This window comes from Podospora pseudocomata, chromosome 3, assembly GCF_035222375.1.
Source record: "Podospora pseudocomata strain CBS 415.72m chromosome 3, whole genome shotgun sequence".
Classification (NCBI taxonomy): Eukaryota; Fungi; Ascomycota; class Sordariomycetes; order Sordariales; family Podosporaceae; genus Podospora; species Podospora pseudocomata.
In genome coordinates, this window is record NC_085887.1 from 1,052,819 (window position 1) to 1,079,654 (window position 26,836).

General features: G+C 53.7%; 7 protein-coding genes across 7 annotated transcripts; 2 read left to right on the plus strand and 5 right to left on the minus strand.

Moving 5' to 3' along the window:
• Window positions 1-816: 816 nt before the first annotated feature.
• QC762_302950 (uncharacterized protein) lies at window positions 817-2,637 on the plus strand (the record flags this gene model as incomplete). The annotated part of the gene is made up of 1 exon (XM_062888587.1): window positions 817-2,637. The coding sequence occupies one exon, from the start codon at window positions 817-819 to the stop codon at window positions 2,635-2,637; it is 1,821 nt and encodes a 606-aa protein (XP_062744477.1).
• Window positions 2,638-4,169: 1,532 nt separating this feature from the next.
• QC762_0050680 (uncharacterized protein) lies at window positions 4,170-10,500 on the plus strand (the record flags this gene model as incomplete). The annotated part of the gene is made up of 9 exons (XM_062883497.1): window positions 4,170-4,317; window positions 4,403-4,743; window positions 4,804-4,983; window positions 5,052-5,438; window positions 5,503-7,851; window positions 7,914-8,731; window positions 8,796-9,317; window positions 9,340-9,619; window positions 9,707-10,500. 2 exons carry the CDS (start codon window positions 4,170-4,172, stop codon window positions 4,498-4,500), a joined length of 246 nt encoding a protein of 81 aa, XP_062744478.1. The 3' UTR covers window positions 4,501-4,743; window positions 4,804-4,983; window positions 5,052-5,438; window positions 5,503-7,851; window positions 7,914-8,731; window positions 8,796-9,317; window positions 9,340-9,619; window positions 9,707-10,500.
• Window positions 6,444-6,866, minus strand: QC762_302955 (uncharacterized protein; the record flags this gene model as incomplete). Its single annotated transcript, XM_062888588.1, has 2 exons — window positions 6,444-6,586; window positions 6,668-6,866. 2 exons carry the CDS (start codon window positions 6,864-6,866, stop codon window positions 6,444-6,446), a joined length of 342 nt encoding a protein of 113 aa, XP_062744479.1.
• Window positions 10,501-10,841: 341 nt separating the features above from the next.
• On the minus strand, window positions 10,842-13,139 carry QC762_302960 (uncharacterized protein; the record flags this gene model as incomplete). The annotated part of the gene is made up of 1 exon (XM_062888589.1): window positions 10,842-13,139. The coding sequence occupies one exon, from the start codon at window positions 13,137-13,139 to the stop codon at window positions 10,842-10,844; it is 2,298 nt and encodes a 765-aa protein (XP_062744480.1).
• Window positions 13,140-15,490: 2,351 nt separating this feature from the next.
• On the minus strand, window positions 15,491-16,804 carry QC762_302970 (uncharacterized protein; the record flags this gene model as incomplete). The annotated part of the gene is made up of 1 exon (XM_062888590.1): window positions 15,491-16,804. The coding sequence occupies one exon, from the start codon at window positions 16,802-16,804 to the stop codon at window positions 15,491-15,493; it is 1,314 nt and encodes a 437-aa protein (XP_062744481.1).
• A 5,204-nt stretch (window positions 16,805-22,008) lies between these two features.
• Window positions 22,009-22,167, minus strand: QC762_302987 (uncharacterized protein; the record flags this gene model as incomplete). The annotated part of the gene is made up of 1 exon (XM_062888591.1): window positions 22,009-22,167. One exon carries the CDS (start codon window positions 22,165-22,167, stop codon window positions 22,009-22,011), a length of 159 nt encoding a protein of 52 aa, XP_062744482.1.
• Window positions 22,168-22,720: 553 nt separating this feature from the next.
• QC762_302992 (uncharacterized protein) lies at window positions 22,721-23,393 on the minus strand (the record flags this gene model as incomplete). Its single annotated transcript, XM_062888592.1, has 2 exons — window positions 23,003-23,393; window positions 22,721-22,873 (listed from the first exon to the last, which is right to left on the minus strand). The coding sequence occupies exons 1-2, from the start codon at window positions 23,153-23,155 to the stop codon at window positions 22,721-22,723; spliced, it is 306 nt and encodes a 101-aa protein (XP_062744483.1). The 5' UTR covers window positions 23,156-23,393.
• Window positions 23,394-26,836: the final 3,443 nt, after the last annotated feature.

A 26,836-nucleotide genomic window follows, 5' to 3' on the forward strand; every position in this document is an offset into this window, starting at 1 on the left:
CTCTCTCTCCTCTTCCACATCAACAACGCAACATGCCACAAGCCTCAAGTTCTTGATCCGGGCACTCTCTCAGCATCCGTCGTTCGTGGACCTGCTATTTGCAGTGCCGAGGTGAGACATTCCTGTACTATCTCCTCGACGGAAAGGAAGATGCTGACGACTAGCCTGTCTCCAGACCACGACAGACAATGATTTGCCCCTCGTGTTTCCAAGAGATCATCATTCAAAAGAGCGACATCAACCAGATCATGCCGCGGATGGAGAAACAAGCATTTTCCCGGCCATCGTTGCATTGCTGAACCCATCGCAACTCACAATGTCCTCCGGTGCTTGACGCACACCCTCGAGATGTGGACGCCTCGGAGCAGCGGGATCGACCTCCATCGCCTGGAGGCCAGGACGGGGCTGATCAAAGAGTCCCAGCCAAAGTTGTGGGTCCCTCGGTACACTAATCAGGTCCGAGGTGGTGTGGGAAGGGGAAGCCAGCTTGCCTCGTGGAAGTGGCGTGTACATGTACAAGAGGAGGACAGGATGATTTTGGGGGTATTGTGTTAGAAAGTAGGAGCATCATGTATAATCGACTACCATCATTCACTTGGCCCTCTGGATCCTTCCACTACCTTTCGTGATGTTTTGGATTGCTTGTTCTTTGTTGGAACCTAGGTAATCGCCGAGTAGTGCCTAGAAAACAAGCAGCACCCCACCCCTCCAAAGGCAGCCACACCACGTGATCGACTCAGGGGCCATTCATTTCCACGAACGCGCTATTCTGTTCCTCATCTCAACTTCACATCACCAACCATCCATTCACCCACCATGAAGTCGCTTTTCCCATCCCGCCGCAAGCCGCCAGTTCAGATTCCCACTGATACCCAAGACCTTTTTGCTCATCTCCCGACCGAACTCATCATCCTCGTCCTCGAACAACTCAACACCTCCAGCGACATCATCTCGGCCCTCCACGTCTGTCGCAACTGGCGTGACATTCTCCTCTCTCCAGAGATATGGCCCTCCATCGCCGACCGCCTGGCGCCAGGCCTCACCACCCACATCCGCGAGAGAAATTGTTCAGTCAACCTCCATGCCCAGGCCAAGGTATTCCAGTCCGCGTTGAACCTCCACCACCTCTACCAGTCCGGGCTCTTTTCCCACGCTCGACACCACGTCGTGCGTGTAAATGATGGTTCTTTTACTCTTTCAAAGCAGGTCTCGGTCGAGTCGGGGGGTGTGCACTCCCTTGCTGAGGTCCCCGGTCTTGATCCGTTGTCGGAAGAGCTGCATGTAACTCACGTGAGACTTTACAGCCATGGGAGGATTGCCTGGTGGCCTGAGGCGTGGCACTTACCTTACTTTGCGGTGGTGGATGATTTGAGGGCTAGAGTGAGGAGGATGTTTCTCTTTCCTGGGCAGGCTGAGCTCAGGGGGGAGGATCGGAGACGGGGGTGGAAGACTGCGTTGGGGGAGAAGTTGTTTGTTCTTGGGCAGGAGGACGCGGGGGTGTGTGTGTGGCATTTGGAGAGGGATGAGATGAAGTTTGTGGAGCTGCCGGGGGGGTTTGACAGGTGTGTTGTGGATGGGGAGAGGTTGTTGTTCATTGGGCGGAGGAACGCCGAGGTTTGGCTGTGGGATTGGGCAGGTGAACAAGGGGTGAGGGAGATTGATGTGGCGGGGGATGAACCTAGGTATGTGCCTGGGCCGGTGAGGATGGGTGGGCAGATTGTGCAAGGGTACCCGAGGCCGGCGCCGAAGTGGGGGTTGAGGTTTCAGGATACGGATGTCAAGGTTGATTTCATTCTGCATCCGAACGACTGGAGGGTGATATTTGTGGTGACGTGGGATGAGGTTGATTTGGTGGTGAGTGAGTTTTACGAAGGGTGCATGAGGGCACGAATGGTATGCCCGCGCGAACATCTTGCGTATCGGGGGATGGTGAGATCGAGGACTGATAATGCGGTGCATTATCTGCGGACTGATAGATGTGATGGTCGTGGGGGATATGTTCTCATGACAGCTTGGGTTGGGGAGGAGCCGATGTGTGATGCTGGGCATAGGGGGAGCATAGTGTCTGTCTGCTTCAACGTCCACACCTCGGAGTTCAGCGCGCTTGTTCACCACGCATCATATCAACGAACGCCTGCTGCGCATCTCTGGGATGGCTTGCTGGCTGTCAGGGTGGCTGGAGAGGACCAAAATGGTCTTAAACCCGTCGTCGCACTTTTGAAGCCCTGTGATGCAGACGAGGGCAACGAGGCGACCTCACAACCGGGGAACCCGATGCCGGTACGCCTGATCAAGCAACCATCCCACAATATCACTCCAGCAGAGGGGAATATGACCTTTGTGAGTGAGGATGGCGAGATTCGGCCGCGCGCACAGTCTCTCCATGGTATGGCACATGCTTTCGAGGCTGGCGGGGATGCCCGGCAAGCAGGCACAGATGCGATGAAAGCTGAGTGGCTGAGTGGAGATGACAAAACACTGGTGTATGTTGCCGGAAGGGATTATACGGTGTGGATGTTTGGGGAGGATGGTATTCCCAAGGAGAAGAAGGAGGTTCGCCTGTGGAAGGAGAGGTTCAAGAACGCCATTGCTAGCACGGGGGCGTGGAACGAGGGCATAGTGAGACGTGTGAGATGATGGGACGGGAAGGTTTGGTTGGATAACTTCTCGATTTGCATATTCGTATGGACTTCAATCTTTAGAATAAAAATAGGCTCTCCCACCTTCAAGAACGAACCTTTCTCGAGACCATGGCATTCCAAGAGCAGGGCATTTCAATCTCTTCTGTTCCATGTTGGTGATAATGTGACAGCTGCAGCAAGCGACACTCTTTGGCACTGTCAATGCTCCGCAGGCTTATTATAGCGGAACCGAGTTTGACCCTTTGACGAAAATTTGCTGGCCACAATTCATCGGACCAATACCCACCATATGCCCTGATCCTCCTGCTCGATTCTGGGTGTACCTTCCTTCCAGATTGTGATTTCTCGTCCGGGCACCAGGCTGCTGAGGAATGGCGTGCCCGTCGTTACACCCGACTACTCTGCAATCGGCAAGTTCCTTGTCCGGGCACGGACCTGGTGTTTGTAAAATTCTGAACGATGGCAGTGTTGCTTTATCTCGGAAAGAACCCCTTGGTTTATAACTCGCCTGCGGATGTCTCCATCTATCCGAACCTTCTCACTCAGATCAGTTGCCTGGAGACCATCACATAAAGACACTCGCGTCTACGACAATGATGCCTGCCATGACAGTGTTGATCTTTTGAAAGTCCACCCTATTGCCGTTCAAATAGGTATCTACCTGTAAGCGGGAGATTCCACGGACACCAGCAAGAAATCCCACAAGACCCCCACACGTTCTTCAACCGATAGGACCGACCGTCATTCTCGCCATCCGCAAGCACAGTGTGTCATCTTGGTATAGACGGTCAGGGCCGCTGAGAATTACAAGGTGCTACTTCTCTCGACGGGTAGAGACGGCTCGATCTGTGGCACGCCCTCGTCATCAGCGGTTTGGAGCTTCCACAGAAACCTTCTCAGAGTCATGACAGCATCTCGGAGATGCGAGAAATTTGTCATGTGGTTGAAAGAGTCATCATCGCAAGGCACCATCTTATCCACTCGTCCGTGCCTTACTCGTCTGCCCTGGCTTTCCTGTCAACCGAAGCTCTTTAGGTTTGGGTTCCTTGGTGGCTCATGATCACCGTTTGAGCAAGTAGATTTGTGATCTGATGAGGCAGAGTGCTCCGTGATAAAGATTAGATATGACCATGAGAGGAAGGAACTGCCCTGCGTCTCTGCAACCACACACACCCAAATGACGGAGTTACTATAGCCACCCCGGGCCTGGATCAAGTCTGCCAGTGGCAGCCGGGGGTTAGTGGCTCATGCCTGGACCCGTGCGTTCCTCCCTAGTCTCTCGCCCTTGCCCACACACAACTATGTTAGGAAATTGGAAAAGCTCGTACCTTAGATTTCCTTCCACCTCCGCTTCCTGTTCCTCCAAACGTTTTACCGCTTCATCTGCCTTCTCCTGCCTCCTCGTTGAAATTCGTGTGTTCCTTCCGGAGATCACCAAAGGAAAACCTTTGTCTGAGAGGATGTGGCAGAGCTCCACGATGCATTGTTCTTTTCTTCAGTTCCCTAGAATATCTCGCCATTAACAAGATGCCTCGCAATCGTCACGGGATGGCCTTCTCTCTGCCAGAGCCAGTCGAGATTCCGGTCTTGCACGCTGTGCTCGTGGTGTTGCCTCGCCAGTCTGCTTTCTCCAAGAGCCAGAGAGAATACATCATTGCTCAAGGACAGGCTGGCCGTGGGTTTTCGTACCTAGTAAGTTGTTTTCTTCTGTCTCTACCGTGACACATCAAGCCTTCTTCTGGGACTGATTCGATGGTTAGATTGGATGCTTGACGTGCTGCTCGCCCACTTCTTCGACATTCCCCCTGTGGACGCCAAGACCTGGTACTTCTATATTCACCGCTTCATCGAAAACTAGATATAGGTTCTGCTGTGTTGGCGTTTCGACTGGTTCACTGCTAATCACCCATGGACGACATAGAATACCTCCATGTCGACGACCCTGAACCCACCTTGTCGCTTCAGGGAGGTTATTCCACACGACACAATCCTTGAATTTTCAAGCCCTCTTTTGTACCAATCAATTGGCCGTGCTCTCGTCCAGAGCTGTCCTCGCAGTCGCCGTGCATGGCTGTCTGCAATTGAAGTTGTGTTCTTCTCGGTAGGTGGAAGGCTTTGCATTGACGCTTTTCCCTTGGCTCCGACTAATCCCTAGTAACAGGGAATCGGCACAAATGGCTCCAAGCCTGCAATCAAACTTCCGTCCCTGACAGGTTTGGCCATTTCTGCGTCGAATGGCAGACCGATCCTGTCTCACAGACTGAACCTTGCCATGCCTTGCCGACCCTGCCTGCGAACCGACCCTGGGTTATGAACTAGGTACCACTTCCTACATCTGCAGGTATGATTCCATATTGATCTGGCCCATCCTGAGGATCGAAAACTTACCACAATCCCTGTTTGTGACAGATTGTGCTTGAAAGGTTGCAAACAAGGCTCGCACCTTCCCATCAACGCGAACTGCGCTGTGATTCTGATCTCTAGTAGGTTACCAGTCCTCCCCACTTCGGAGCGTCATAAGACTGTCAACTGACCTTTGTTTGCGCATAGAAACGAAAGGAAGCAGGTTATGCGTATGCACTATGCAGTGGCGTGGATGACAAGCTCGAGCATTCCCTCTGCCTTGGTTCTCCGGCTTGCTCTGTCGTATCCTCACGACGCTTCTCGACATCATGGATATTCATCGCAAGAACGCTGTTTGCAGGGTCAGATTGGAGCGGCCTCTCAGCTACCTGACTCCAGCAGCATCCATTGCTGTGATTGCCTCGCCCAGGGAATGACCTGCGTCACTAAGCTGTAAGCACAGTGATCTCCCACCTCGCTCTCCTGAAAGCATGGCTAACAGATTCTTCGGTGTCAGTCCTCCTTGCTGACACCGATGGTCCCATCTCTTGGCAATCCCTGCCTAAGAGCGCTCTCCTTTCTGCGAGATTGTCAGTCCTCAAGCACCGACCAGAGCCGCAAGATCCCAAGACCCACCGTCAGCGAGACTGATCAAGATCTTTTGTCAATCTGCAAGCACAGTCCGACCACCAACCTTTTGCAAGCTCTTTGGCGTTAATCACTGTGTGCCCTTCCCGGGACTCTGCTTCACACATCCTTGCCGATTATGCGGAGTGAAAGTCAGGTCAAAGCCCAGGCTTATCTGCCATTGCCCTTGTCAGCCCATTGCAATGGCCACCAGATCTCGTCTGCATCGTCACATCATGCGAGTTCAGGGCAGGCTTCACTTTGGCCCCTTCGACGACAGTCTCATACTGGCAAGTCAGACTCGAAGCATGCGACAAGCTTAGGTCCCCCCTCGAAACATCGAGGCTGCGGGGAAGGCGACAAAAATCTGCTCTAGCCATGGCACCACCAACTGAGTTCCTGTTTTTGCGAGAGTATGCCTCAAACTCAGATTAGCAGCCTTGCAGGACAGTCTATCCATGGCCACAACGCCAGCATCCCTGACAAATCATGGCCCTCGGCCCCCCAGAAAATATTGCGCCTTGGGCTGTGACACCACCGGAGGAGCTACCTTTCCCGAGCCTTGGTCGTCCTGCAAAACCCATGCTACCCTGGAATCGGCTGGTTGGGTGTCATTTACCTATGCTCCCGCCTATATGTGTGCGTTCGGTCTGTCCCTCTGACCTCTGCGATGACATGTCCGGCTCCCGGATCCCGTCCATGCTGTGACGGGCATCCTACATTGAATCCTCGTTTCGCCGATGAGCAAGATTCCAATCTCAGCGAATGCCCCGTGTTCAAGGGCAAGGCCTCTACCGGTCGAGTTCACCGAGGGGGACCTTGTTGCGACTTTTATGCCATCAAACCCTCGAGGCTCAAGGAGCGCACCGGACCCGACATGAATGTCAAGTTCTTCCGACCATCAAACCCTATCTCCAGACGAACTGTTTCAGGGCCTCGCTGCCCCAATGGCTTCTTGGCTTCGGGTGATTCGACTGTCCGGTATCAGTGTCCCTCTAGCAGCTTTTACAACCTGTACGATCGTTACTACTCTCCTACGGAGATTCTAGTCTTACCCTGTCGCTCTGCCGACCTAACTTTGGAAGCTCTCGTCTCCCGACTGGAGGTCCACGGGTTCATGCCAACGCCGCCGTCGACACCACCCCGGCGTTTGGCGGCCAGTCCCTCTTCCCCGCGCCAGCGTGGGTATCTCAGTCTCTGGGGCCCCAGCACGCATAATTGGTCGTCCCGGACAGTTTTCCCTCTCGAGCTCATTGCCGTTTGAAGCCCTGTGAGTGCACATGAGAGAACCATGGATGATCGACGAGGCGCGAGTGTGAACAGCAAGGTCACCGGCGTTTGCGGGCGACAACGACAACAACAAGAACAAGTGACGGGCATAGCCCAAAGGGGTCTTGTCAACGTTCGACACCGCCTATAATCAAAAGTCAGCAACCGAGACCTATGTCGAGCCCGAGCGCATGACCTGTCCCTCCAAGCTTCATATGCAAGTCCGCCGGTTGGTCTCGTGTTGTTCAGCTTGGGTTGTTGACCAAGACAGAGCGTTATTTCTCTCTCGTACTCACCCGAAAGATCTTTCCCACAGAGTGCCCAGCCCGGCGACATCACGTTGCCCGGGCTTGTGCCCTCAACGCCGAATACGTTGAGCCCTCCGGAGTCATGCGGATGGACAACGCAGCCATCCAAGCATTAGAACTCCTCCGCAACTCGCGGTGCGTTGGTTGGCAAGCAGTGGTGGAAGACGTGTTTTTCGACGGTCTGGCTGCAAGTGATGGAAAAGTCGTCCTTTTTCGACGTGGGATCCGGAGAGCTGGTGTTGGCTCACGAAGAACGTCCTCCAGCCGATGACGAACGGGGAGGAGATCAACCTCCACACCACGGCGCGGTGGAGATTCTGTGTGGCGATGAAGATGTGTTCCGGAAGCTGAGAGATTGGTTGAAGGGGTTCGAGAGACCTGTGTATTGGACTTCTTTGCCATCAAAGCGCTAGTGGCTGAGACCTCTGGCCAACTGCTATTCCTTAACGTTGGTCTTGGAACCACCCTCGAAACAATCCATGGCGTTAAGTTCTCCGAGTCGACGTCCCTGTGGTCTTCCCGCCTTCTTTTGACGGGTTTGCACTTTGAAGAGGTGGCGCGGAACACGACCATGCCTGCAGGACCGTTGCATTCTTGTGATCGATTCGCTAGTCACCGGCACAGAGGCCAGGGCTCTTCAAGGCATGCCCGTCAAGGAGATGGTGAGTCTTGGTCCTAAGCCCCCGCCTTCAACCATGCTGTGAAACTGATAGTCGTATTTCAGGATGCAGATTGTGGCCGTGGCTCATCTGTGGGCGCATCTTCTTTCCCCTTCTGAATTCCCCAAGGTCTTATGGACGAGCAAGTGCGAAGCGTTGAGCGCCCGAACACACCACCTAGGCAACTGTCCAGTCAACACCGTCGAACATGGCACCCCCGTACAGGCTGTCAAGATTGCAGCGTGGTTGCGGGACCCTACAACAGCCAGCAAGTCAATTTGTTCTGGCCAAGTGTCGGACCTTCGGTCGCAGAAGGGCTTGCCGTCAGCATATCGGAACATCAAGGCTACTCTACTGCTTTCAAGCTTGTGTCGAAAACCAAGTCTGCTGCAAAGGATTTACTCCGGCGCGTGCTGATATTACCATACGCGAATTACCGCAGTCCACTTCGAATCGTTCCTGCGGAGCGTTGCCAATTCCGTACGAACAAGTACAACATGCTCTTATCGATGAGATGCTCAGGCATCACCGCGAGGCCAACCTCATGCAGCACCTACTCGACCGAGTCCCTCAGACGTCAACCTTTCAGAACGACGACACGATTGCGCGCGGCAACCAATTGCAGCTGAGAGAGGTCCGACTTAAGGTTGAGTCGCGTGTTCGATTGCGTCCACCTTGAGCTTCTGCTGGCCAGCAAGACGGGTTTTGGGAGCCTCACCGGAGTCACCCAAACGTTACCCATTCAGAACCGTGACGTACTCGGTGAGACATTGGCACAGTTCCACTGTTCTTGTCATTTACAAACTACGAGTTGACCTTTGTCACAACGTTCGACGTTCTCAGTGCCCCCAACTCTTTGGCATCCCAGCAGGCATGAGCATAGGTGAGACCCTTCCAAGAGTCAACTTCAAATTGTTTCTCAGACACTGATTGTGCTCCCGCATCAGGCAATGAAAACCTGTTTGAGCTTCCACTGAGAGGGGGAGGTCCAGTCCTACGGCCACCGACCGGACCAGTCATCTTTGTTGATCCACCGTCGCCCGTTCCTGATCATACACCTTCGAGGCCACCGGAGATGCGACCCCGTCTCTTCGGGGCTGTGACACACCGACTGTGGCGGTCAAGACAACCGCCAACGAAGGCAACAGCAAGTCAGAAGATCAACGCCGTCCGTCTACCTATGGCATGTTTCCTTGTGTTTGCTATCCCACCGCTCACCCAGACGATCGCCAGTTCTTCATCGACGGTGTATTCTTGCAGACACAGGAATCCAATTCCCTCTTCAAATGGGATCCACGAACCCCTACATGCCGCATTGTGCCGTAAAATGCCCTCGGGGACTTTGTCGCCCCATCGTTGGTTCTGGAGCAGACTCCCTTTTGAGTATCACTACTTAACATCGCTTTCGAGCATCCTTTCGAGCATCCTTTCGGGTATCTTTTCGACCATCCTTTCAAGCATCCTTTCAAGCATCCTCAAGCATCCTTTCAAGCATCCTTTTTAGCATTCTGTTCAAGTATCCTGTCAAGCATTCTTTTCAAGTATTTATTTGACAATTATCTCTTTTCGGGCACACAAAATTCTCAAACCCACCAGGCCTTCGTCCAAGTCATTTCCTAGGGAGTCGATATCGACCACACCTTTCCGCGCTCTACAGGGGCATTGGAGGATCGCTCCAGCAGTCTTGATCCGAATCCTTATATTTCAACAAGAATTGGGGAGCATGCAGCGGCTCTGCAAGATTTGTGTTTGTGGTTCAGGCACACCACCGACGAGATGATGCCCAATCCGCACGTATATGGCACCACCAGTATCCCCAGGGGCGCTCGGCCTGGATGCATCAGCAGACGTCGCAGAGGGTCATCCCGCTGGAGCGAGGCGACGGGGGCGGCCGAAGGTGCTGAGGCCAACGCGGTCACAATGGCGTCAAGGCCCCGACGGAGAGCCAGCCCTACGAGAGATTTTACTCGAGGAGGGGGGAATGGTTCCTGGTCGGGCGAACTCTGCCTGATCAAGGAGGTTGCTGTCCCCTGAGAGGGATGGAGGACGGCAGCCAGAATTGTTTGTTTTGTTTCTGTGTGAATATTCTCTGGGGACGTTCGGTGTAGTTTTGTTAGCTTGGTAATCGATAGGGAGGACCGACGAGGAGGACGAGGGGAGCGTGATCAAGGATTTGCGCAGTGTTGTTGTTGGTGTAGGGTGTGGATATGGCGAAGACCGACGAGGAGGACGATACGGTGGGGTGGTGTAGGATAGGTGTAGTGGTGTTGTTGGTGGAGGCAGCTCCCAGGCCGACGAGGAGGATGATAAAGTGTGGTGGTGTAGGACAAGTGCAGTGGTGTTGTTGGTTGTGGAACCAAAAGGACATCCTCCCCACAGGGTACGCCGGGTGGTATATATCTCTACAGTGGTGTAGAGTGTGGATATTGGGAGTTGGTTTATGCGTTGGGCATATCGATGAATGGAAGAGATCAAGGAGGACGGACGAGGAATACACACAAACCCAGATGTGGAAGAGTGGTGCAGGGATAATGCAGTGGTGTTATTGGTGTAGCGTACGGATATTATGCCAAGTTTGGAACCCAGACAGTTGATATGAAGCATGTAATTGAACTGAAGATAATGTCTGACAAAAAAATCTTGTTGAACGACTTTTTGTGCCCTACAGTGATGAGTTCTGTCTACTACCACCATGGGCATGATCTACGTCTCACCGAGTGAGGTCAGTGCATGGCTCCATCACAGGAGAACTTTTTGCACAGATCATCAATCATGTTCATTAACATATCCCTAACTCATCATGTACCCGAAAACCATTGCGCCAACCATTCCCATGCCCGTGTGCAAAAAAGCATCCCACCCAACACATGCCGCTATGTGATGCTGTCGTCAGCGAGAAAAGAAAATCCAGCACCGATATCTACCCCGGCTCAGTCAATCTGTACAAAGAACCCATCTGACTTTTTTTCTTCTCCCCTCCTCCACTACCTACCTTAGGTAGCCGAAGCAGCCTGCGACGCCACCTCCTCCGCCGCCGCCGAATCCAACTCCCTGGCCATCATCATAAAATGATTCGTCACCTTCCCCGTCATGGCCCTCTGCGGACTCCCGCTCCTGCTCTGACCAGCAGGCATGCTCATCGTCCTCGCCCTCCTCGACCCCGGCCTCGCAATCAGCTTCGGCCTAGGCGGCCTGCTCTCATCCAGCGCCGGCCTCGCCTGCTCCTTTGAAATCACCAACCCCTGCGTGATGGACATCAGCTCCCCATTCTCGACACAGCACATGCTCGGCCACACGACCAGCAGAATCTCGTCCGGGTCCACCTCGCCCTCGAACTCGTCTTCATGCTCGTGGGCCGAGTGGAGGCTCCCGTTGTCGGTGTCGTTGACGAGGAGCTTATCACCCGGCAGTGTACCAGCCGCACTGACCGTTCTGATCGAAGCCGGAATGGGGACTTTACTCGCCTCTGCAAGCGCAGATTCAAGTCTTTCGTCGATGCTTGTCGGTGGAACTTCTTCGTCCGTCTCGACAGCCTTGTCGTTTTCAATCGCCTCGGCAAACTCGGGCAGGTCCAGGACCTGCCAGTCGTAGTCGTCGTAGGGGGGGCCAAAGTAAGGCTCTATCTTCATGTTGGCTACCTGGATGCGCATCCACTGCTCGCATGCCAGCCGGCAGGCGGCTTCGAGGCCGGTGCAAAACGCTTCGAACTGGAGGGCGGTTAGGAGGTGCTGGACCACCCAGGAGACTTCCCTGACGACCGTCTTGACGCGGCGGGCGGCTTGTTCGAGCTGGCGTTCTGGCATCATTGCCAGCATGGTGGCGCGGAAGTGGGCTTCGCGGGCTGGGTCATCGTCTTCGAGGGCGCGGAGGAATTTGAGGAGGGGTTCGTCGTCGTCTTCGAGGAGGTAGTTGGGGCGGAAGATGTGCCTGTGGAGGGCGCGAGACAGGATGGCCAGGACGGCCGAGATGCGCATCCCTTTTGCGGCGGCGGTGTTGGACTGGGGGAGGGGGATTTGCAGCTGGGTGGCCATTTTGAGGTAGGGGGAGCTGCGGAGGTTGGTCCAGCAGGAGGCGTCGGAGAGGATGGCGTCGTCGATGTCGTGCCGGAAGGAGGTCTCCACGAGGGTGACAATGGTGGTCCAGATTTTGTCGAGGACGGCGACGTAGGTGTCTTCGTTGTCGTGCTGGAGCTCGATGCGGTACTGTTCGAGGTCGGCGAGCTTGTTGGAGGTTACTTCAAGGTTGTGCTCGGTGTCTTCGAGGCGGTTGTGGAGGTCGTGGTTTTCCGACTCGGCCTTTTCCGCGCGGGTGGTCTCGGTGGTGAGTTTACCGTGGAGCTCGTCGATCTCGTTGTTCTTTTCTTCCAGGGTTTGCTGGAGGGATGTGATTTGCTCTTCGGCGGCCCGGAGGGACTCCTGGAGACCGGAAATCTCCTTATTCCTCTCTTCCAAGGCTGTCTCGAGAGTGGCAATCTTTTGCTTGGCAGCCTCCAGCTCTTCCTCCAACGCCTTCTCTGCCGCCTCCAGCCCCTCCGCCTTCTCCTTCAAGGCCTGAATCGTAGCGTCATTGTCGGCCTTGATCTGCTCAAGCGTCTTCTCCAACTCGGCCTTCGCCGCGGTCAATGCAGCAATCGTTCCCGCAGCCAGCACGGCAGCAGCCGCCGCCGCCGCCTCGTTCGTCTTCTTCTCCTCCTCCACAGCAAGCTTCGCCGCCTCCAGGTCCTGATACTGCTTCGTCGTGAGCGCCTTAAGCTCCGACAACTCAAGCTTCTTCAAGTCCACCAGATCGGCATACTCCTGCTCCTTTCTCGCCTTAAGATCGGCATACTCCAGCGTCGTTTGATCCCTCAAATCGGCATACTTCTTTGCCGCCGCCTCCGCCGCCTGTGTCGCGGCCTCGATCTCCTCCTCCAACGCTCTGTGCGTCGCTTCCAAGTCGGTCTCTAACCTTGTCCTGGTGGCAGTGAGCTGAAAGATCTCCTGGACCTTCTCCTGGACGACCAGCTCCATCTCTCGTCGCTCCTTGACGAGGATTTCCTTTTGGTCTTCGAGCTCATTGCGGAATTTGCGGTATTCCTCCAGTAATACTTGGTGAGAGGTGCTGAGTTGGTTGTTTTGCTCCTTGACGAAGAGGAATTCACTGAAGACGTCGGCGACGAGCTTGTAGTTTGGGTCCGAGGTGAGATCGCGGATGGCGCGGACCAGGCCGTCGACCGCCTGGGCGGGGTCGGCATCTGGGTGCTGGGGGTGGTGGTTGTGGTGGTTGTGGTGTGGAGGAGCGTGAGAGCCCATGGTTGTGGGCGGTGGTGTGGGCGGTATTTGCTGTGCTGATGGCTGCTGGTGCTTGTATGATGATGGAGTGGATGGCCTCTCTCCGTTGTAGGAACCTGATGGTGGTCTGCCGTTGGTGGCAGAGGAGTAGTAACGCGAACCCCGCGGGTATCCTGAGGAAGCCAGTTTTACGGTGTTTGTTCCGCTGTTGTGAAAACAGCGGTGGGAAGTGGGAAAATGGAAAGGTTGGGGAAGTGGAGAGGGGGGGCGAATGGGTATGAGCTATTATCTTGCGATGGGTATCCTGGGGATTTTGATTGACGTCTTGTTTGTCACGATGGTTGAACGAACATCCAGTATTTTTCTGTCAGGTAGGCAGAGATGGAGATGATGAAGGGAGGACGTTGTTGGCCAAGGGGACTGAAAGTAATAGTCGGCTGGATATATACCTGGCACTTTGTCTCCCACTGACACGCGATGGTGAATGGTTTTGCTGTTGTGTTTTTTTGAACGGATCACCAGACTTTTGGGTCCAATTGGGCTCTAAGGTTGCTGCAAGTCCCACCCGGCCGCTCTCTGCTGGGATCTGCTGGCCCGTCACAGCGTGACAGATGGAGAACGGCGATGGAGCCCAACGTCAACCAGTCCTCTTGCTCTTCTCCTGTTTTTGCCCCCAGTTTTCCCCTGTCGAGACCGCCTCGCCAAAATATGCAAAATTCTCGCCCGTCTCCTGCAGGCCGCTTGGTCGTTTGATGGCCCGGGGCTCCATCCATGGTTTCGACGTGGCAGCATCCATCGCCAACCCTCTCGGGCAGGGGACAGGCTTGGCGATTATTGGACCCGCCCAGTCCCGCTGTTACAGCGCTAGCCACGGCCACCGGCAGCTTCACCACCAGACATCTTGTCTTCCTCCTCGCTGTCAACCACATGCTCACTTGTGCAACGGTCATGAACCCCTACCTATCAACCATCATCTCGTCTTCGAACCCGCCAGCCTGGATCACCACACTTCAAACATTCTAACCAGCATCCCCATAGTCTACACTATATCCCACTGCATTAGCGGGCCGTGCCTCGGCCAAGAATTGGGCTCAGCGCAACCCATCACCAGGCGGTGCCCAAGTCGGCAACGCAACCACTGACAACTGGCAGCAATCAGCTTCCCCAATTCCTTCTCCTGACAGCCGCAATGGCCTTGTTGAAGCCGGCATCCGCGAACGCGCATCATGCTCGGCTATCTAGAACCTGGGGCCGGCATCGATCATGATGTTCATGGTCCGTTGACCCTGCCTTCAGCCGCCGAACCACTTTACCGCCTCATGTCACGTCTCACCAGAGAGCTGAGGATAACCTCGGCCACGGATTGGTCACCGCTTTTATACAGGGAACTCAGCCCTCCTCTCCACTATGATCAGACCCATACATACATGTGTGTGTAGAAACAAATCATGCCCCTGGTGCCATGTGTTCCGAACGGGCAGCTTCCGGGTGGTGGACATCAACGGTCTCATCGGTCTATGTAGGTATATGTCTCTTGGCACTGTGTAGTGTACATAGTCTGCATGCGTTTGAGACCCAGTCAGATGGCGCGCTAGGTGTTGCCTGTTACGGCTTTGAATTGACCAATAGATGTGAGAGTATCAACAAGTGTTGATATCAGTCCGTGGCTTGAAACTTTCCGTACTCCAGATCTTGTACCCCACGCAGTGGATATATATGCGGATCTTTGTTCAAGGACTCTTTCTTCCGCTTCCACCTCCTCGAAAATTCGAACACTGCATATGCCAAGACAGAACTCGGAGGTGTGGTGGGCGTGTGTACACACCGCCACCCGGACTGCCAGCCACATTGTTGCTATAAGAGGCGATGTTGTTGTTGATGTTGTTGTTGTTGTTGTTGTTGTTGTTGTGCATGTGTTTCACCATGCTTATTAAAAAATTATGTTCTGAGGGACTGTCGCATCTAGAGAGTTTTCTTATCAGATCTCGGCGACCTATAGATCGACAACCGTCATCGGTACCAGAGATCTCACGCAACCAAATTTTGAACATGGAAGGATTCCTTGGCTGGTCCCAATTGCTACCCCCCCAGCTTTCTGGAAGAGGAACCGCGGAGGAAGAGGTGGAATGATTGAGATATTAGACTGCATAAAGCCGTGAGGGGCACTCAGGCTGTCCAGACTTCCAGTCGGGGGATTTCATTCTGGTGTTTGGCATTCATACGGTGTTTTCCTCTCGAACAATGTGGCCGGAGTTAAAGAGCGTCGCACGAAACTCGGCGAAACGGTTCAGGCAAAATGGTGAGAGTGACAATACAACACAACTACAAGAACGCTTTTCCTTTTCCTTTTCCTTTTCCAGCATCAGCCCTACCTACTCCTGAGGCTTCGCACAAGTCTCCCCAAGATTCGCCTTCGTCCTGCTCGCCAACAACCCCAACTCCGCCTCCGCAGCCTTGTACGTCTTCGTCGCGTTATGCGCCAACGGTCCATAAAGCATCCAAGCCGACAGCGGCCTCAGCGTAGCATGACCCCCCCTCTGCGTCCTCAACCTCTCCCTATCCACCTTCGCCCCGGTTGACCTCTCCAGCGCAGCCTCGTACCCCACCGGCCACCCCTCCATCACCTTCTTCCCCAAGTTACCCGCCGCAACATAAGCCTCAAACCGATCCTTTCCCCCAAAATCCCTCATGATAAACGGCGCCCTGGCATACCCGACGGGAAGCCGGGTAATATCCTGACTCCAGTAGTCAACCCCATCCAACTGGACCACCGACCGTCCCCCTCTCCCCCACGGCTGCCCTTGCTCATCCCAGTAGAAGAACCCGGTGATCCAACCGCTCACGTCCAGGGGAGCGGCACCGCAGATGTTGCTGTAGCTCGCAAAAACAATACTATTCCAAAACCTCTTCGTCTCGGCCGAGTCAGGCTCATCCCAGGATTTGACAAACCTCTTGAAAATCGGCGCCAACCGGCGTTTATACTCCTTCGGCTCCTCCCCGAAAAACTCCAGCCTTTCCAGTTTCTTCTCCAACTTGACCCAATCCTCCCTCGTCCCCTCCAGTGTGACAGACGGAAGCCCGCAGATAATCCCGCCCTCGTAGCGAAAGTAAGCCTTGACGAGCCCCATCATCAGAATGGTGGACGTCATAACATCGTTGTCCGTCGTGGTCGAAAACCCAGGGACGATCCACTCTTCCAACCAGGGCGTCAGCACCCGCTTCTGAATCTCTTCTTTGAATCGCCAGAGGACGTCGGTCCAGGTGTGATCCTCAATAAAGATGACTTCCTGACCCTGGTGCTTGACAAACAGGTGGCGGACGGCTTCGGCGTGGGTTTCCATGTAAAAGTTCATTTGGGTCAAGATGGTGAACCAGATTTCGTCCGGCCGGAGGACGAGGTGGAGGTGTTCGCCCCACGCTTGGATTGCACTCCTGACAAAAGAGTCGCCCGAGGGGAGGTGGGAGGAGAAGTTTGTTGATGCGGCGGCGGGGTCGAGTGTGCCGGAGTAGGCTGACAGGAGGAGTTGTACGGTGGAGTTTGGGAATTCGTTGGGGGCGGATTGGCGGAGGAGGTCCGAGGCGGAGGAGAGAGTGATGTTGGTGGAGGGGCGGTAGGGGAGGGGGGAGCCGCCTGGAAGGATCACAATGCTCGCGCTGGCGAGAGGGAGGAAGGCAAGGAGCTTCATTGTGGTGGTATTTTGGAGGGCCTCATAGCCTTGAGGAGAGAGAAAAGGTTGGTGTCGAAGCAGGAGGGAAACGGGGCTTATAAGGACGTGGGATCGTCGGTCAGGAAAAGCTGGGGTTAGACAAAGTCTCGTAGATCGCTACATTCCAAGGGCCGTATGAATCGGCCTTGGTGTCCCGTTGAACAGGCAAGCGAGGTGTAATATAACCGGGTGAGCGGGATCATATGTCTCTCGGGGAATTTTGCCGGAAGTTGCTATTTTTGGATAGATTGCAGAGCATGATGAAACCAGGAACGTGCGACGCTCATGTTGGAGAGAATTGTACTTCGTGATCAAGAGTGCAGCACTGCAGATCGGTGGTGTGGAAGTGAGTGACGGTCTGGTGTTGTGGGAAGATCGCAATTTGTTGTGGTTGGCGAAGGACTTGGCTGTTCTACTTGTGAGGAGTTATGAGCTGACCCCCTGTTCCTTCACAAAATTCGTCATGAGCTTTCATAGATATAGAAGGTATTTATTCATCAGGTGCCTTACGGGTACCTATATGTATCCAAAATCATTCCCAGGACCGGGAGAATGGCACGGCGACGGTCGACACCGTCCCTAACATGACCAAGCAGACACCTCAGGTGGTCCAAACCAAGGCCGTGGCAGCAGTTCCAATGGTTGCTTCAATCTCACCACCACTGATGTAGGTGATGGTGGACGCGGTTGATGCAGCGGCCGAGTGCTGCCAAAGGGCAACAACTAACGACAGTACCGCTCCGACGAAGGCAGGCAAAACACAGGCCTTGACGAAAGAATTGTTAGGGAAGGGCTTGACCTGTCACTCGTCCACTTCAACGCCGCTGTCATCGTATTCCTTTTCCGTACTCCAACTACTGAAGGTAGCTAGTAGAAGAGCGAGAATAAACATCGAGGCCGAGGAGGCAGGGATAGATCGATTTAGCTTCAAGCTCTGGGAAACTGGGCAACCAGGCAAATCTCAGGAAGGAACGCAGCCGCAAGAGCCAACTGGGACTCCGACGATTGCCCTCTCGTGAAGCCATTGTGCCCAATGCTTGAAAGCGACTGATTTGTTTCGGGTTCTATGAACTCGGAAAGCGGTGTCGAGGGCAGCGTGCCACCAGCCCACGTGAATACCTAGAGGACATGAGGTGCTGTTGGTTCAACATCCGATCTTTCTCCGCTAACGCTAACCCAGGCTCAGCTCGTGAACGTGGCCGATACGCCCTTTGGAGGCATACGTCTTGCCTACAAATCAAAGAGATGCTCTGGAAAACGTCCGCATGGAGGGCTCTTGCTTTTGCGTACTCACCGGAGATGAACTCCCCTGCCTCCGACCCCGAGCATCGAAATGGTTCAGAGCACAGCACTCGCGAAAGCAGCAGTAATGATGAGCAAACTCCCGTCCGGCGAGCCGGCAATGGCGACAGCCCGAGAGGCTCCGGTCCGTCCCAATCTCAGCAGAGAAAGGAAGGCGATATCGATGTGAACAGCAACACCAATGGAGAGTAACAAGAGCCCCTCTATTTCTCTGCCCCCAACATGAAGACACATGTTTCACGCGCTACCGGTGGAAACAACATCATATGCGCCACTGGAAAAACACATTCCGTCCTTCGAGGGGGTCACCGACCATCATTGTGGTGTACAATGCTGCTGGCCAACATATTCTACAGGTCTGTCTTGATCAAAGCCATTCCTTTGAACGCACAGCTCCTGACAGCGAGGCAAAGCAGGTCACCAAGGATGTATCACCGCTAGATCTTTCCTGCGACGAGTCACACACCTTATTTTCCCAGGATATCGACCACGAAATCAATCCGTACGCTAGGTCTAGCCCTCGACATATTCCCTGATGTCTTTGAAGAACAGCTCTACCGCTCAGGGTACCGAGGGACCGATAGTTGCGAGGATGCGGACCCCAGGACATGGAAAAGGGTCCTCGTGTCTAGACTGATCACATCCTATCTGCGCGAACCAATGTCTCCCGTCAAGAGTGGAAGCTTCGAAGCTCGTCTGGCTCTGAAGATAGCATGGCGACAGCAGTCTGGGAGGAACAAGTGACGTGCTTCCGGAAGCGTTGGTCTGTTGACAGTACCACTGCACCGGCCGAACAGAGTAAGCAAGAGATCCTCGCCACAACCAAGCTAGGTAGAACTGACCTGATATGGCTGTGAAAGCTGTTTACTTTGTCGATCCACTCCCCCTGGTAGTACACGAATCCGAGCGGCGCCGCAGTGATTCTTGTGTCGATGCTGCTGCGAAAATCCACCGATCTGAACACACGCCTTTCCGGCGGGCAACATGGAGACTGCCATTTGCACCAACCACTCTCAAGGGTCAGTACCAAAACAGAGAAGATTTTCTGAAACGAGAAGTCACGAAGAAACACCCAAAGTCGGACCACGACGGAACCGCCAGGAGGACTGGACTAGCTCGAAAAACCTTCATCCCAGCGCCGGCCCTCTTGCAGGTCATCCGCATCGACGCGATGTGCCTTGTTCGCCACCTCTCGGTCATTCTTGACGAGATGATCCACCAGCGCAACCAGCGAGCGCCTCATGCAAGAACGCCTCGAACTCCTGGAGAGAACTGCTCAACTGGGCCCAGCGAAAGTTGCCCCGGCTTTCGAAATCTCTGGCCGAGTTCTTTGCTTTCGCGTTGGCAACAGCTGAAGATCTCGAGCCTGTTCTCCCGGGGCTCTGCACGCACATACCAGCGCCAGCGACACATCCTCAAGTGATCAAGCTTCAGCAAGAAATCTAGGACAGTTGTGACTAGATGCGTCCGTACACATGAGCACCTCCGCGCGGAAACGTCACTTCTCGAGAGCTAACGGGGGCATTGCCCAGGCTGAAAATTTTACCCGGTTTTGACGGAGCTGGCTTTTGTTTTTATTCCCACGTCTTTTGCTGCTGCTCTGTTTTGGTATGCAACTTCAAGAGCTAGAAGACGCCCCTCCCAGGGTGTGGATGTTTGTCGTTACTGCGATTGGATTTGTCTTGTTGGCATGTATACTACGAATCGTGCTGAGAAGTCCGACGATAAGCTGGAGGATACAGAGAGTGGGAAGGAGGGTAAGGACTGAGAGAAAGGTTCCAGATGGGGGCTGCTGTGCCTGCTCACAAGGCCTTTGGATGGGCATCGGAGAAGATTCACGGGAATAGGATCGTGGGATTTTTGGCACCGTGGATAGGCGATTTACGCTGCTTTGGTAGTGGTTCTCTGCGTTTTTGTGGGAGAGGTAAGCTTGACGATAGGGTTGGTGGTTTTGGTTACTGTTTTGCTGGGGCCGATGATGTTTGTGGTTCGGTGGTGGGTTGTTAAGGAGAGGACGACGAGGGTGGATTTGTCGAGGTTTTATCCGCAGCCGAGGAGGAGGAGAGCAGCAGGGGAAGAAGATGATGATAATGGGGGTGGGAAGGGGTGAGGTTGGGGTAGGTAGGTAGACTCTTGTCATTAAAACACACGTTTGTATTCAGGTACACTTGTTCCTAACCTCCGGAGGACCATGCCATTCCAACGCACTCCCCGTCTCCTCAACCTTTGGCGGGGAGTCAACCATCATTTCCATCCAGCTGGAAGGTTCGCCTCTGGTTGCAAGAGGATTGCGCGCCGTCCAGACGACTTCTCACCCTTCTCCGAGCCACCATATGTAAGCAAGAGCTCTCGTCTTTTTCTTGACAACTCTCCTCTCTTTGTTATGGGCAGCGAGAGCCTCCTTCGTGAGTCTAGTCCTCCCGGGTGCGGCGGCGGCATCCCTGGTCTTTTTGCTGCCTCTCGTCTCGACATCTTGAGGGTCTATTCCAAACTGATCCCACTTCATCCGCATCACCTGCTCGTACCAGCCCCAATGAAAACCCCCGCCAGGTCCCAGCGACGAGACAGGATGCCGCCCGTCATCTCCGTGCAAGGTACTGTCCGAACGATGGACACTGTGCGTCAGGATGTTGTAGCAAAAGTCGGGCACGAGAAAAACAGGGCGTCTGATCCTCAAGGTAAAATCGGTCGAGGTGCCTGGTTCATAGGGGTGTTCATTGCAGCGTGTGTTCTGCTTGGTGTTGACGGAAACTTCTCCGATGCCTGAGACGGCGAGGGCGACGGGTGAGCTGCTTTCGGAGGTGGTGTGAGTGACTTGGCTTTGGAAGGGTTCTAGGGAGGTGAACCAGCCTTTGTCGCTAGCACCTTGGCCAAATCCAAACCCGAAGATTTGTGAATCACGAGAACGACACTTTCAAAATCCCATTTGACATGGAACAAGGCATAATGATGATTAACAACTACTTCTTAATGTCCTCTAACTGCGCGCCTGACACACCTAACTAAGGTAGGTAGGTATGTAGAAAGACAGAAGAACAGGTCCGTCAAGCGGGAGCGGACTTCCACAAGTCAAAACCAACTTCGTGCCGGACTCACTAAGGTGAGCCTATCAAGCCCCCTTCGCTGTTCCTCAAGCCACTGGCTCCATGGTCCCACAACATTGCGCAAGTGTCAGAAGATCAGCGACATCCCAATGCTGCTCACTGTCTGACTCGTTGCTGCAGCACAGCGGATTTCTCTCCTTCCCCGCAAGCCTTCATTGACCAGAACTCAAGAAGCAAGCAGAAAACACTTTGTGCTTCACCTAAAACTCTTAGGCATGTGATGAACAAAAGGATGGGTTGCCGGTGGGGATGAAGACGAAGACGTGGAAAGATAGTTAATAGGCCTTGAAAAATAGTTGGGAGGCGTCTCGACCATCTTTCAAGTCCTTGATATCGAATAGAAGTCACTAGTTTTCTGTTCAAAGCATGTCAGGTAATGGGATATGGCGAGGCATGGTGCCCAGAGCCAACGGCCAAAAAAAAAAAAAAAGAAAAAGGGCACGTAGAAGGTTGAATGAATAGTTGATTGTTTTCATCCGGGCCATAATGGCCGTAACAGAAGGAATCCATTTACAGGAAGCATTGCAAGGGTAGGATATCGCGATGTCCACACCCTTGAATTCGCAACGCCTGTGGCTTCCTGCGAGCCTAAATATCCCTCCCATGCCGAACCAGATGACCTTGGTGTGGCTGAAAAGGCCGAACCCAAAAACGCACCGACAAAGTGGCTTCGTTGGCCCATGCCCTTGATTTCCCTGCCACAACAGGCCCCAGATGCCAACCCCGAGTCAACACGCTAACTGGGCCAGTTCAAACCTTCAAAAGATCGACTCCCCATCACCCATCATTCGCCATCATCGCGCGTGCAATAAGTCTTCCCTCGGCGCGTTCATCCTCGTCGTAGATGCTGAGGCCGTAGGCCATAAGAAACTTGAACTCGCCGTCGAAATGGACTCGAAGCCATTGCTTCTCTTCCGCTGTATAAGGAGGCACCATCGTGATTTGATGAATAGTTGCAGATTGTAGCTTGGAGTGACGTGGTCGATCTGGTGTTTGGGGCGATGGGTGGTTGTCGAAGTGACACAACGAACTGAGCAAAAGGTGAGTTGAACTGGGGAAAAACCGAGCAACCACGAGCCGGGGCGACGAAAAGAAGGTGAGCTTCGCGCCTGGAACCGCACCACCGGTGGATCCCACAACAATTGTCTCAGTTGACTCGACGAAAATGCATCAAAATCGCCGAATCCGAGTCAGGTACCCCACGGTGGCTTGTTATAAACTGCCGCATGCGGCTTGTGGGTGGTGGAAGGCGGGGAATGGCGCCAGCCACCACCGAGATAGCTCGTCAGACACGGGGGGCCGGCGGATATAGCGAATGTATGTCGGCTCCCAAGCCCGTATCATGCAGAATGCAGCTGCAGCTACGATGCTGGGACCGAGTGCGAGTGTTCCAAGACAGTGACGGGGCCGAGGGCATCCATATGTCTGAAAAAAAAAGTGTGTGTCTGTGTGTGTGTGTGTGTGTGTTGTGCCTTCGAGGTCGAGGCGCTCACATCATCTGAAAGAAATCCAGTCGCTCCTGTTCTTCTCTCTCGGCCTGCCTCTTCTTTTCTTCCTCGGCCCTTCGTCTTCTGGCTACTTCGGGGTCTCCGGCCTCCTCCTCCTTGAGTCTCGCTTCCTCGAACGGTAAAAGTGAAGATGCCTGGTTTGCTGTCAATGAATCTGTCCATCTAGGATCCGCTGGTGTGGAATACGCCGAGTAGGCTGGGTTGACATCCCGACGAATGGGAACACCACGAGCCGAAGGGGGGATGGGAAGGGGTCCTGGTACCTCGGTGGCGATGGAAGCGTGTTTCTCATCATAGGTTGCCGTTGAACGGGAACTGTCTCTGGATGTAGTGTGGACCCCCTTGGCATGGGTAACGACTGGCTTCGGAGCTGGGCCCTTCTTCCTCCAGATCTTGAGAGTGCTGAGACAACCCATCTTGGTGGTTTTGTGGGATGTAAGAGTTGGGAGGTTTTGATTCTTGGCCAAAGCTTTGCCGACAATGGTCGAGATGTCCAAGGACGTCAGGGTCAGGGGAGCTCGAGGTGGCGAAAGATGGATGGGAGCTCGAGAGCACCGGATCTCTCACATGTTTGGGAAACGTGGAGCTTTAAAACAAACCAGCGTTTGGCCCAGGCGGCGTTTGCTTGATGCAGTGACATGGCTCATGTCTCCATTCCTGGCGTGGAATGGTTGGAATGCTACCAAGGGCTGTCTCCATTTGGGTAGGTTCCGATGGTACCATAAGCCACAATGGGGATAGCGCCATAGCACAGCCCTAGCGATATTCTTGAACGCGGGGAAGGTCTCCACAGCTAGTGGTGCTGCGAACCCTGCAGAGAACCGGTTCCACTGTTCTGGGCGTCTGGGCCTTTGAGCCACCAATTTCCAGTGTGGTGAGAAACTGTGAACAGCTTCAGGGCGCTTGTTGACCAATCAACACATCAATTCCAAGCGGACTGTCTCTTCCAAATAAACAACAATGCCTTTCATCAGCCTCATTCCAGCCCAGCCAAGCAACGCCAGGCAAACATTCCGGACCAGCATCGGACTCCCACACAGAGCACCGCCGTCCGGAGCACCTGGGCAGCGCTTACACAAAGTCCGCAATAGTGGGGTCCCGTCGTCAGCAACTGGCGAGGCGGCGCGGAAACGGCACGACTAGCGCATGCAGCACATCAATGTTAGACTTGACCTTCCTCTTTTCGAGCTGGGCTTCTGAATCATAGAAGACTAGAGCCCGATTCCTGTCTTTGATCTCTCAAAAGTCACGCTCTCCTTCACCAAGAATTGGCAATTTCAGGTCTTCATCATTTGCAACCTGGTGATCCATTGGCCGGTGATTGACCAAGGAGATGGTCCGTGGCTATCCTAGTGGCTGATGGCAGCTGACCGCGTGTAATTTGCCTTACCCTGACCCTAGCTCACAACCTGGGAATAGCGTCCGTCTGGGTTCTCATAGGCTCTGGAGATCTTCAAACCCCTGAGAACCCTGATGGGCGGGCCCCGCTGTGGATATCAAACGGCAGCCAAGCGGGAGCTTTGAAGATCAGGGAAAAACAAGATCAACAGTGGTGATCTCACAGGAAGAGTGCTGACGTTGGTGGAATTCACCGCTTCAGCTCAGCCAGCCACAAAGTCATGCATAGTGCAGTCATACCCAGAAGTCGAAAACCACGCATTTTCTGTTGGTGATGAGTTGATGCTGCTGTTGGTTCACCATAGAACCTCACTGCCTGAAATGTGAAGGTCATCGCATTCAAAAGAGGTATCTTTTTTCGACGGTCGAATAAGGTATGGGATATCATGTGTCAACCGTGTCGCCAAGAAGAAGAATCCAACTCTGGCAAAATAAAGCTTCTTTCACCTCAACCAAACAACATACCTACTGTAAACCAACGACATGCCTACCAAAGTTCCAACGCTGTTACCAATGCAACATGGTGTGATATCCCATGCAGATTTACCACAGTTCCGGGACTGTTCTACTTGAAAGGACGCATGGGTTATTGCGCCGTGGGAACTGCTGGTTCGGCTGCATTTGTGAATCGCAAGATATCACCCTTCCAAGGAAAACAACATTGATCACGGTGTTTTTATCAATCTTTGCGGCATAGACCGGTGTGCTGAATCCCTCGCCGGAATTGCTGTTGAGGGAGCTGCCCGAGATTCCTGCTGCTGAAGTTTGGTTCCGGTGCCATTTGGCAAGAGTGAATCCCGGCTCCCAACATCTTGTTGGTAGCAGTGCATTCATGTAGGAACCTCTTATCAAGCTTGTGAATAAAATCATTGGACGGGACTGAATGGGTGCCCCGAGATTGGTTATGTTGGGGAGTTGGAAATGCAAGTCACGTTCACAGTCAACTGGAACCTGAAAGCCTCCGGGTACGTTCAAGAGATCTCCAAATATCTCAACAGAACAAGGCAAATGCCACAGCTTGAAGGTATACGAGCGTGTCATGATACAGACTTGAGATTCCCATCGCCGTGGTACTGCCCAAATAAAAAGAAGACGAAATGGGACACACTGCCTGCCGTGACTTGGTAATCAAACGTCGCACTCCTGCCCTGTGTGATACCCCAGCACCGGTTTTTTCAACATCATAAAACACGCGAAGGCACATGAAATGGACCAGAAAGGCAACAGAGCTGCTACGTAGTAGGTATTAGTGCCGGATCACCAACCCATTCCTTGTCTCGGGGATAGAAGGCACTGCACTGGACAGTGTCTGGCATCGTTCGATCCCCCAGGCCACCACTACCCGAAGACGAGGTGACAGATGCAGACTTGGAAAGGGAAGGCAGTCTGCGCCTGTTCTTCTTCACATCATCTTGACACTCTCTTTCCTTTCCTTCCAGGATCTTCTGTCGCTCGGCTCTGTCTCCTGCAATTTCCTACCCTTCTACACCAGTTTACTGGTTCAAAAAAGCAATTTCCCCAACACCTCCATTCCTGTCCTTCCTGAACATGTTCTTCTTCAATGACTTGAGACCGTGGCGAAGAATCGTCTCCTCCAACTCTCTTGTTTCCAGCCTCAAACATGGCAGCCCTTGCCAGTCAGTTCCTCCGACGTCGAGAACACTTCATTGTCCTCGGCAATCATTCGCCAATCCTACTACCGTGACCTCGACAAGGGTCTGAGTGTCCTCCTGGTAGCTTTACATACCAGCAAACATGTTAGTGCACCGTTCCTGCAGTGGGCTGAAGATGGTAGCTGACAGTTGGTTCCCAATTAGACACCTGACACATGGCCATCCCTCTTCCCTTCATGCTTCGTTCGCTGCCACAGAGGCTTCCATCTTCAGACATGCCGATTCCCCTTTGCCTCTGATCACTTCAGGTGGAGCACTACGGGGCTTTGCACTGCAGTTCGCAACGCTCCTTGACCTGGGATCGAGCAGCTACAAGGCTTTGCCATCGTTTGGCAGGAACTGTGCTTTGTGTCATACCAAAAGGACGTCCTTGGCACGGGGCCAAGGCAAGGGGGTATATCTTCACATTTTGCTCTCTTTTTGGTGCGTCTGTTCTTCCCAACCCATCATGCAATGGGGAAGGACTCGATCTTCAAAGCGGAGGCTGACCATCAGGCTTCCAATACAGACCTCCAAAGAAGCCCATTGCCACACGATCTGCCCTAGGTCAAGTGTGTGCCATCTCTGTTCTCAGCGAGTCCGAAGCCATCTGGCGTGCATTCTCCTGCACACTTGCGAGCGTTTCCCTGCATTGCCGTCGCTGGAGACGTCTAGCATCCAAGTCATGGCGATGCGATATGTGAACTCGACTTCATCTGCCTGCATGCATGCCTCGGTAAGTACCACCTGCCTCGCTATCCAGGGTGCGATGGGCATGAGAAGCTTTGCATTTTGCCCCGACGGGTTAACAAGCCCAACAATTGCCCTCGAAGCCAACCGCCTCTGATTAAGGCACAAGCACCTGCCCACCCTTGCGCTCGCACAAGACATACCTTCACAAGGGGCCTCTTTTGGGGACCGAGGGCTTCCCATCGTGGATTTGTCATTCAAGATGGGTCGCTGATGACCACAGCGCCTGCCTCTTTTGCCAAGTGCGTCGTCGGCCACCGCATAGGCATTCCGTCTCAGGTATCTCCCCGGTGTTAG